The sequence below is a fragment of the Vombatus ursinus genome, unplaced genomic scaffold (genome assembly GCF_900497805.2).
Source record: "Vombatus ursinus unplaced genomic scaffold, bare-nosed wombat genome assembly UNPS02014811.1, whole genome shotgun sequence".
NCBI lineage: Eukaryota > Metazoa > Chordata > Mammalia > Diprotodontia > Vombatidae > Vombatus > Vombatus ursinus.
Genome location: NW_020954589.1, coordinates 14,231,985 through 14,243,910, shown reverse-complemented (window position 1 = coordinate 14,243,910; position 11,926 = coordinate 14,231,985). Strand labels below are relative to the sequence as shown.

Genomic DNA, 11,926 nt, shown 5'->3' with positions numbered 1-11,926 from the left:
TTTTAGGACATAAAGTAAACCCACCTAAATCATCAGCATTTTATCAATTATCAATAAAATCCCCCAGGAAGGGCTGGAAAGAAAAATTCTATTCAAAATAACTCCAGCATGTATAAAACATTTGGGAGTTTTTAGGGAATCATTTTGGGAGCCTTGGCACACTCAGGAATTGAGTGCAATTACAAAATACTCCTTACAGAAATAAAGAAAAATTTAAATAATGGGAGATATTTGCCTATAGGTAGCCTGTCTCAATATAATAAAATTGACAGTAGTGCCTTAATTGATTTACTCATTCAGTGCCACGTTGATAAAACTTCTAATAGATTGTTTTATAGAGGTAGAATAAATTATAATGAAATTTACTTGGAGAAACAAAAGGTCAAGAATCTCAAGGGAAATAATGAAAAATAGAGGAAAAAGAAGGGGTTCTAGTAGTACCAGATCTGAAACTATTCTACAATACAGTAATCATTAAAACTATTTAAAAAGTAGATAAGTAAATCAGTGGAACATCATAGAGGCAAATAAACTCAATAGCATAGTGTTCCATAAATTCAAAGACTCCACTTAGGGAGGGTAATAAGGACTCAGCTTTTTGACATAAATTGTTGGGAAAACCAACAAAGTAGTTTGGTAGAAATTAAACAAATATCTCATCCTAAATACCAAGAAATACTCTAAATATATACGTAGCTTAGATATAAAAGGTCATATCACAAATAAATCAGAGGAGCAAGAAAGAAATTACTTTTCATATATATGGAGAGGGGAAGAATGCATGACCAAACAAGGTTTAGAGATGATCACAGAAGATAAAATGGACAATTTTGATTACATGAAATTGAAAAGGTTTTTTTGCACAAACAAAACAATGCAGTTAAAATTAGAACAGACCATAAATAGATAACTGGGGGATTGGGGGTACAGGAAATCTTTGCAGTAAATTCTCTAACAAAGGTCTCATACCCGAGCTATGCAAGGAATTGTTTTCAAAACTATAAAAATAAGAGCCGATCTCTACTAAATAGTCAAAGAATATGAACAGGAAGTTTTCAAAGAAAAATCCAAGCTAACAACAAAAAAATTCCCCAAACCACTAATAATTAGAGAAATGCAAATTAAAGCACCTCTGAGGTTTTACCTTATGCCCATTAGATAGGCAAAGATGACCAGAAGAATGGCAAATGTTGGAGGGGTTACAGGAAAACTGATGTACTATTGGTGCATTTATGACTTAGTCTGGTAATTCTGGAAAGAAATTTGAAACTATGAGTCCAGCATTGCAACTAACAGTGTCACTACTAAGTCTAAACACTGTACCGCAATGAAATTAAAGATAAGGGAAAATATTTATAGCAGCTTTTTCATAGTAGCAAAACAAAACAAAGCAAAGCTGGAAAGTAAGGAGCTACCTATCTACTGGGGCATAGCTAAACAAATTATGGAATATGAATGTAATGAAATGTAATAAATGATGAAATGGTCAGTTTTAGAGAAAATTAGGATGATATTTATGAACAGGTGCAGAGTGAAGTGAACAGAACTAGGAGAAAAACAGTGACAATATAATAAAGAAAAAAAAACTTTGAAAGACTTTAGAACCCTGATCAGTACAATAACAAACCATGATTCCAGAGGACCGAAGAAGGTGTGTTAACTCTAGACAGTCCCTGACACAGAGGTGGTGAACTCAAAATGCAGAATAAGACATGCATTTTTGGACATAGCCAAGGGGAAATTTGCTTCACGTTCAAGATAAATACTTTTTGCAAGGATTTTGTTTTTTGTTGTTGTTGTTGTTGTTTTTTTGTTTTTGTCGTTTAATTGGAGGAGGGAAGAGAGTGGGAGAGAGAATAAGTGCTTGCTAATTAATGAAAAAAAAACTGAATTAAAAACAAAACCAAAATCTGTTTTTAAAAACCAATAAAACACTAAAACATTTAGCAAAAAGAAAGAAAAAACCACATTACCAAAATTGGAAAAACAACAGGAGAAATCATGCAAGAAATCAAGAAAACTTTTAGAGACCACAATGAATATATATGCTAAGAAAACTGAAAATTACAAAGCAACTGCTTAAATATAGAAAGAACTTTTAAGTTGTTATCATAATATTAATTTTGACCATACCATTAGTTAAAAATAAAGTTTTTAATTAGAGGAATTTTTTTCAAGATGTTCTAGTCACATTATTTGCATAGAAAGTGATTTTTTTGGTTTTATTTTGTTTTTAAATAGAGTCTCTTTTGCAAATAGAAATAAAATTTAATGAAGTTAAAGTGAATTTTTTGGACGAAATTTTTTTTATAAATTGACTAATGGTCGTTTGTTTAAAGAGAAGAAAACAAAAATGAGTTATATAGTAAAGTTCTGGAATTTAGCTCTCAAATATACAACAGCTCTACCCTACCCATTTGAGACTATGAAATCCTGATGTAGGAATGAGCAAATTACAATTTAGAGTTGTTCCATTTCCAGGGTCTGATCAAAAGAAGCAGGTCTAAATGAGGACAAAAAATTATAATAACGAGTAGGAAAGGGAACAAATGATAGAGACAATCTAAAATTAATTAAAAGATAATTATAACAGTGGTAATATACTAAAATTTATAGCCTGTTACTCAGAGGCAGATTTATACCTCTCAACATGTATGTCCACAAAAGATGAGTGAAATGACTGTATAATCTTAAAAATTAGAAAATAAAATTAATAAACACAAAACGAGAACAAAAGATGTCATTTTGAAAATTAAGGAAAACATTTGCAGAACTGAAGACTAAAAAAACCCCATATTTTAAAGAATGAACAAAACAAAGATTTGTTTTTTAAGGACTAATAAATTCAATATACCATAAGTCAAAACAATCAAAAGAGAGACAGAGAGAGGAAAAGACAAGAAATTGAATTATCAAAATCAAAAACAAGAAGAGGGAAATCACAATGAACATAAAAAATACACAAAATTGGTTGCTATGCCAGCAAAACTGAAAATCTAAGTGAAATGGGTGAATATCTATTAAAATATAGGATATTTGGTTACATGTTAGCAAAATTGAAAATATAAATGACGTGGATGAACATCTATAAAAATATAAAATAACTGATCAATTTATCAAACAAGAAATAAAAAATCTAAACAATTCAGTCTCTGAAAGAACAATTGCACAGGCAGGTAATAACTGAACTGCCACAGAAAAAAAGCATGAGGACCCAATGAGTTCAAAGGTAAATTCAATCAAACATTAAAGAACAAAATAGTCTTACACTATAAACCTTTTCACAAACGGGGAAAGAATCCTTCCTCCTCAATTCTTTCTATAAGACAAATGTGGTCCTGATATCCAAACCCAAAGAAAAGGGTCATATAGAAAGAACTATAGACCAGTAGCATCAGTCAATATTACTACAAAAAATATAAAATAAAATATTGGAAAGCAGATTGCTATAACATATCCCAAAGTTATTCATAATGGCTATTAGATTTATATTAGAAATGTATAATCTGAAATTCAGAAGATAATCAACATAATATATTAAATTAACAGTGAAAAAGGCAGAAAAAACCTTTGATAAAATACAACATTAATATTTGCATTAAAAACACTAGAAAATAGGAATTGAATGATTTTTCTTTAACATTTATCTGAAACTAAGAACTGGAATTCTTTGTAATGGGGAAAATTTAAACATTTTTGATGCTAAAAACAAAAAAAGCAAAGCAAGAATATTTTCTATCACTTATTATTCTACACATTTTTAGGAAAGTTAGATATAGCAATAATAAAAGAAAAAGAAATCAAGGGAGTATACACTGATGAGTAGATGTTAAAAATGTTCCTGCAGCTGATAAGATAGTTTGCCTAGAAAGCTTAGAAGAATCAACAGAAACATTCAAGATAAGAAATAGCTTTAGCAAAGTAAAAGAATTCAAAGTAAATTGGCAAAATATAATTATTAGCATTTCTATATTTGACAAATAAAATCCTAGAAAATGGATCAAAATTTGTCCCAGTAATATCAGTACTGAATTTGTGTGAACCTCCAAAGATGTCAAAGTTAGAGGCTAAGATCCCACATGCACAAAAATATTTAAAGCACCACTTTTTGTGGTAGCACATAGAGTGGGTGTCCATCCATCAGTTGGTGAATTGCTGAACAAATTGGGATCTATGAATGTAATGAAATGTAATGAACACAGGAAGAATTTAGAAAAATTTATAAAGATTTCTATGAACTAAATTAGAGCAAAGTAGAACCAAAATATCAATTTACATAATGACCACAATAACATAAAAGGTTGAAAGATGATAAAACTTATCAGTGACTTAGAAGGTAGCAATGGGGGCATGGAGGGGAGAAGGAAGGGATAAAGACATTATCGTTCAAGTCAATATGCACTTATTAAGTGCCCACTGTTTGCCAGGCAGGCAGCTAGGTGGTTCAGTGGATAGAGAATCAGAGGTAAGGTTTAATGGTCCAGTTCTAGTGGAGTATGTGAAGTGGGAATTTCTCTACAGCTGATGTGGTGCTAGTGGATGCAGTGGATAGAGCACTGTGCCTGGAGCCGGGAAGACCTGAGTTCAAATCCGGCCTCTGACACTTACTAGCTATGTGACTGTGGTCAAGTCCCTTAACTTCTGTTTGTCTCAACCCACTGGAGAAGGAAATGGCAAACCACTCTAGTATCTTTGCCAAGAAAACTCCATGAACAACATTGGCATGCTGTGGTCCATGGGGTCATAAAGAGTCAGACACAACTGAATGACTGAACAAAAAACATGCCAGGCAGTGTACTAAGCACTGGTGATAAAATATTGATGGGGGAGACACCTTGCAAATGACTATATGCTAACATATATGCTAAATATACGCTGAATATATGTTGAATAAATTGGAGATAATTAAGCAGGTGGAATGTACTAATGTTCAAGGGGATCACAAAAGGCTTCTTGTAAGCGGGATTTTAGTTGAGGCTTGAACAAAGAAACCGGAAAGTGGAGATGAGGATCCAGAGAATTTCATGCATGGGAGATAGAATGTCTGGTGGGAGGAATAGTCATTGTCACTGGATAGCAGAGCAGGACTAGAAAGATTGGAGAGGGCCAGGCCATGGAAGGGTTTGAAGACCAAACAGGTGATTTTGTATTTGATCCCAGAGGTGACAGGGAGCCAATAGAGTTTATTGAATAGGGGAGGAGGGGTGATGTGGTCAGACCTGAACTTTAGCAAGATCACTTTGGCAGCTGAACGGAAGATGGTAGACGGGAGTGGGAAGAGATGAGGCAGGGAGACAAACCAGAATACTTTTGCAATAACTCAGGTGATAGAGCAACTAGGTGGCGCAGTGGATAGAGCACCGGCCCTGGAGTCAAGAGGACCTGAGTTCAAATCCGGTCTCAGACCAAACACTTGACACTTACTAGCTGTGTGACCCTGGGCAAGTCACTTAACCCCAATTGCCTTTAAAAAAAAAAAAAGAAGAAAAGAGGTAGTCTGATCATATCATAAATCCTTATTTGTATCAAGCTGAACACAAAGGATCATGCAATCACAATTTAGGATTAGAGTGTTCTACAGATGTAAATTACAATAATATTTACTTGCTATTTTAATATTCAGGATCATCTTATCTTCTTCTGCATCATTATTAAGTACTTCTGATATGCAGATATTTACACTGGTTACAATTGAGAGATGCTGAGGAAAAAAGAGATTAATCCTTGTCCTTGAGACACTTTTAGTCCAACGACAGAGAAAGAAAGAATACAAATTAAAAAGACACTAAAAACCCAATTTCACTTACATAAAGCTGTCTGCACATGAGGTCTATGAGGTTGTTTGAGTGACTAGAGACAACTCACACCATTTGGAGGGAGCCAGGAGCCGGGATTGAGGCAGGGAAGGTCGTGCAGATGCCGAGCCAGAGGAGACGGCATGGAGGAAGGAGGTCTAGAGGGTGGAAGAGGGGAAAGACCTTTCCTGGAGGAATAAAGATGAACGGGATAAAGAAGACTCAAAAAGATCCAGAACCAGTTTTCTTGGATGAAGCCAAGAGGAAAACCAGGATATGATAGGAAATAAGACCAGTCAATAAACAAGCACTGGGACCGAACAGAGGAGAGGAAGACGCAGGTCAAGTGATATAGGCTTTGCTCAGAGAGGCAGCTGCTACTGCTGCTGTCTGGGGCTTCTCTGCCAGATAATAATAATAATAATAACTAGCAGTTATATACGCGGCTAGGTGGAGCCATAGTGCCAGAGTGCCAGGCTTGGAGTCAGAAAGACTCATCTTGTTGAGTTCAAATCTGGCCTCAGACACTTGCTAGCTGTGTGACCCTGGGCAAGTCACTTCACCCTGTTTGCCTCAGTTTCCTCATCTGTAAAATGACCTGGAGAAGGAAATGGCAAACCACTCCAGCATCTCTGCCAAGAAAACCCCAAATGGGGTCATGAAGGGTTGGACACGACTGAAATGACTGAACAACAACAGAAGCAGCAGCAGTTACATATCACTTTAAGGTTTACAAAGTACTTTAAAATTATTATTTCAGTTAATCCTCTCAATAACTCTAATAATAATGGTAGCTAACATTTATATAATGCCTGCTATGTGCCAGGCACTGTGCTAAGTGGTTTATAATGGTTTTATCTTGGTTGATCCTCAAAACTCTAATAATAACTAATATTTATATAGCAACCACTATGGGCCAGGCACTGTGCTAAGCACTTTACAAATATTACCTCAGTCAGTCTTCGCAATAACCCTGGGTAGTAAGTACTATTATGATCTCCCTTTTACAGATGAGGAAACTGAGGCAGATAGAAGTTAAGTGACTTGCCCAGGGCCACATAGCAAATAAGTGTTTGAGGTTGGATTTGAATTCAGGTCTTCCAGATTCCAGGTCCAATGCTCTGTGCTATCCCTGTGACTCCTGATCAGGACGGGGGGTTGACAGCAGCCCCTTCCTAGCTGGTTTCTGCTACCAGTCGACTAGGAGGGAGATGGGGCGTGGGGGAGAAAGAGCATCCTTGCTGCCCACTGTGGGGCATGCTCCTCCTTACTGCCCTGGTGCAGCCCAGCCTCTGCAGTGGAGGGAGCCAGGGACAGAAGGGCAGTGAGACGAGGGCCCCCCACTTCCTCCTGCTGCCCCATCCCAGGCTGGAGGTGTGGCCTGCTCCCTGCTGGGACAGCTGGCAGGGCTGCCCCAGGACCCAGTCAGAACGAAGGTGCTCTGAGTGCTGAGGAGGGGGGAGAGGACCCCGAGCACCAGCAGGGAGAGGTGGTGAGGAAAGGGGAAACAGGACCCTGGCTTCTGAAAAGACCCCTGGGGTCCACACCTGCCTGGCTGGGACCTGGGGGAGGGGAGCTGGTGTGGGAAGAAGGGACAGGAGAGGGGGGGCAGTCCAGTAACAGTCCTAGTCACTGAATGGGGGAGGGGAGGCTGGGGGCAGGGGCAGGAGGCTCCTGGGAGGATGGGGGGTGATAATGGGGGACAGTCCAGTAACAGTCCTAGTCACTGAGTGGAGGAGGGGAGGCTGGGGGCAGTGTCAGGAGGCTCATGGGAGGAGCTGGGAGTTGGGGGGATGATGATAGGGTTAAGGGCAGCAGTAGGACTCTTTAGAAAGGTTGTGGACAGTCCATGTGGCAGTCAGTGGCCTGGCAGCTGGACCCCTCTAGGTTGACAGGCCACCAAAGTGCATGTCACCTGAGGGCAGGGTTTAGGGAGGTGGGCAGTGAGGACGTCCTTCCTATTCAGTTCCATTGTCCTGGAACTGGAGAGCGAGAAGGAAGGAGACAAGGGGAGGCTTCCTGGGCTTCAATCTCTAGATTACTCCTCACATATGCTAGGTTTAGAATCAAATTTTGAGCTCCTAAGGGTAGAAAAAATGTCTTTATATGACTGTGGGTATCCCCCTCTCACCCTGCCCCACCACCTTACTGTATCCATAGTAATTCTCCAAAACGTATTTTTGGAAGTGACAGTAGGAACCTTGATGCCTGCCTCCCTACCTCCCAAACTACCTTGTGTTTAACTACTTTGTGTGTATATATATGTGCACACACATGCGCATTTGTGTACAATTACATATGCACACGAATATATGTTTTAATGTATGTACACATGTGTGTATGTTCACACGCATATGGGGCAGCTAGGTGGCGCCATAGTGCATAGAGCGCCAGGTCTGGGGATAGAAAGACTCCTCTTCCTGAGTTCAAATCTGGCCTCAGACACTTACTGGCTGTGTGACCCTGGGCAAGTCCCTTAACCCTGTCTGCCTCAGCTTCCTCATCTGTCAAATGAGCTGGAGAAGGGAATGGCAAACTACTCCAGCATCTTTGCCAAGAAAACCCCAAATGGGGTCATGGAGAGTCAGACGTGACTGAAAAACAACTTAATAACAACAAAAATACACAATTAAATAAAGAAGGCAGTGTGGGGTAATGGAATATGCACCGAATTTTGGAATCTGAAGATTTGAGTTCCTGTCCGGTCCTTTCTCACTTTTTGTGTGAATCTATGCCAGTCAGTCTTCTAAGCCCAGTTTCCTTCTCTGTAAAATGAAGAGTTTGGGCTAAATGATATCTAAGCTTCCTTCTAGTTCTAACTCACTCATGGAGAATAAATCACAAGGCTCAACTCAATCATGCCTCACCTCTCATTCTCTATCTTGTCCTTCCTGCTTCTGTCTCATTGAGTTCTGTCCAGATCCTAGAGATAGGGGATTAACCTGGGGCAGAGAAGATTCCATTCCTTAGAATGGGAGGAGAAAACAGGAGCTGCTTTAAGATCCCTGCATGCCTTTTTCTTTAACTGTTAGACTAGGGTGGAGAGGGGTAGGGATGGGAGTCTGGGCAGTGGTATGCTGGTAAATGTTTAATAATCAGCTGACTGAAAAAATATGCAGGACACACTTTAAAGTTCAATAAGCATTATTAACATTTTCTCCACCACATTCTTAAGTCTAGACAATCAACAAAACAATAAATAACTTAAACTCTGATTTCCGAGGTGTAAATGCTCACGCTGAAAATTTAATAATCAGTTCTTAAATATATGAGTTGGCTGAGTCCAGACACCCAAAGGCCTCCCCTAAGTCAGTCAACCTAGAGTGTCTTGTAGAGGGGAGGTCCAGAATAAACCAAGACTTCCTAGGCTCCTGATGAGACAAAATTTATAAAGTGCTATATAAATGTGCTATTATCAGTGCTATTATCAGTAGTAGTAGTAGCAGTAGTAGTAGTAGTAGTAGTAGTAGTATTTGTAGAATAGTAGTAGTAATAGTAGAGTAGTAGTAATAGTGGTAATTGTAGCAGTAGTAATTGTAGAATAATAGTAGTAGTAATAACAGTAAGTATCTCAGACAGGATTCAAACTCAGATCTTCTCAATTCCAAGTTTGGTGCTTTATATACCTAACTGCCAAAGCACTTTCCTCACAACAATTCAGGGAGGTGGATTGTTCAAGTATGATTAGTATTCCTCTTTTATCAGTGAGGAAACTGAGGTCCAGGTTGGGGAAATAACTTGCCGTCCCTCCCCCTCCTACTCCATATAATAATGCAATCTCAAAGCATACGTGGTCTTTGGATTCCTGGAGGCCCCTTCATGAGGCCAAACTATTTTCATAACAATACTAAGACATTATCCATTAAAATACTACCCTTTCCAACCACATATCTTTGTGAGGCCAGATTTCCTTCATATACTTCAGCCAAAACAACATATCACAACAGATTGAATGCAGAAGCAGATGTGAAAATACAGCTGTCTTCTGTTAAGTCAGATGTTAAAGAGATGTGGAAAAAAACAAAAAAAAAACCATGTAAATCAATGCCACTCTTCTCCTTACATTTTTTTTGTTTTGGAAAATATGATTATTTTTTATAAAAAGACGTTATTTGTGTTAACTTGTAACAGATTTATTATTATTAAATTTATTATTTATTAATTTAGCTTTGTTATTTAAATGGTTATTATATATAATATATGATAATATGTTGTAATTACAAATAAATGTATTTAAATTTTTTCCATTTTAATTTCTATTATGTTCATATATGTATATACACAAAAATATATTTGTGGGCTATATAACACATATCCCACATAAAAGCTTTTTGGAAGTCTTCAAATTTTAAGAATATAAATATGACCTAAATAATTTTTTAAAATGTAAAGGAAGGGGCAGCTAGATGACCCAGTGGATAGAGCACTGGCCCTGGAATCGGGAGGACCTGAGTTCAAGTGTGACCTCAGACACATAACACTCACTAGCTGTATGACCCTGGGCAAGTCACTTAACCCCATTGCTTAGCCAAAAAAATGTAAAAGAATCCTCAATGACCTTTAAGAGTATAAAGGGGTCCTCAATAATTTTTAATTTAATTTTTGAGACCCCCATTTAGGGGCCCTGAGATCCAAAAGTTTGAGAACATTTAATACATTTGTTTTAAATAATGGAAAAACCAAGTTCAGGATCCAGTTCCACCGACTCCTCCTCTCAGCGTTCTTTCCACCACCTCACACTGCCTTTCATCCCTCTTGACTCTCAGCAGACTAGTTAAACTGACTGATGCCACAGCTGGCTCTGACATCTGGTCTTCGTGGCAGGGTTTTTTATTTTTTTTTTCAAACTTTCTCTCTCGGCAGGGGATGTTTTGGCAACAAAAATGCAAGATGAGCCCCAGGCTGGGCTCCTTCATGGCAGGCATTTTCACCATCTTCCTCACCATCCAGTCCCTCATTCTCGACTTGAACCAGACGTCTTCCTTCGGGAAGGATCCCAACAAATTCAACATCTACAAGGAGCTCCATGGCGTGATCCTCTGGACTTTCAGTCACAAGAATAACATTACCATCTTCCTGTCCATCACCACGCTCCTGGCTAGTTGCTTCCTGCTCTACTCTGTGCACATGAAACTTTACCTGGGCCTCTTCGTCTACATCCTCTGGATCATCATTTATGAAATCACCTGCTTCTCCCTAATCCTGCTAGTCTCTCAGGTCATCCAGCCTCCCTTTCTGCCAATAAAGTACTTCCTGTGGATTTACCAAATTTCCCGAATGATCCTCCAGGCCTTCTGGCTACCCTTTGTCATGACCTATGCCTACAGTCTCTTTAAGGGCCCAAACCACTTGGCCAAGAAGAGTCCCCGTACCAAACAGCAGTCTGACAGTGCATCAGAATACTGGTCCCACATAGGTATAATGACCTATGAAAGAAAGCTCACCTGATCTCGGTTAGGAAGAGAGGGAATCCAATCCTGGATTTCCAGGTCTCCCTACTACCTACCCTCTAATCCCTGATTCTGATGCTGATTCTTTTTTTTTTTAAACTAAAAATAAATAAATTTATTCATAAAATAAAAAAGTTAGTTTTAGTTAGTTGCTAAAATATGTATAGTAATCCCCCAAAAGTGAATTGTTTTATTTCTTTTCCATGTGAGAACCCATCTATTTTTCCATGTGAGAACCCATCCATTCTGATGCTGATTCTTGTTCCAAGTTATTGAGGGTCCTTTTTTTTTTCCAAGTAAGATTTTGTTCTGCAGGCAAAATTTGAGGGGAAGGGGGGAAATGTGGAGAGGAAGACTTTGCTTGGACCACTTGTTATCTGTATCTACTCTTTTTGGTGTTTTGTAATAAATTGTCTCACATTGTTCTTTACCTTTTGGTTGTGTTTCTCATCTGTGTTCTCCTTTTCCCTTTTTATTTTCTGCGTTACATTTTTATTTCCTCAGGAAGTTGCCCCAACCTCACAAGTCAGTTCTCCTAGAGTTTCTGTCCAGGCAACATGATGTAATCATTCATTCATTCACTCAGTTAACAAACACTTCCTAAGCAATCTGCTATGCACAATGTACTATAGTAGGTGCTAAAAGAGATTTTAAAAAAAGATTAATAAGAAGTTCTTGGCC

At 38.3% G+C, this 11,926-nt stretch overlaps 1 protein-coding gene across 1 annotated transcript; it reads left to right on the top strand.

The window, feature by feature from the left end:
- Positions 1-10,661: 10,661 nt before the first annotated feature.
- Positions 10,662-11,243, top strand: LOC114053392 (transmembrane protein 217-like). Its single transcript, XM_027876399.1, has one exon. It carries the CDS (start codon positions 10,662-10,664, stop codon positions 11,241-11,243), a length of 582 nt encoding a protein of 193 aa, XP_027732200.1.
- The last annotated feature ends 683 nt before the right edge of the window (positions 11,244-11,926 follow it).

What these genes read in the sequence shown, in the direction of transcription:
- LOC114053392 (XM_027876399.1), top strand. Translation starts at nt 10,662, where the DNA reads ATGTTTTGGCAACAAAAATGCAAGATGAGCCCCAGGCTGGGCTCCTTC.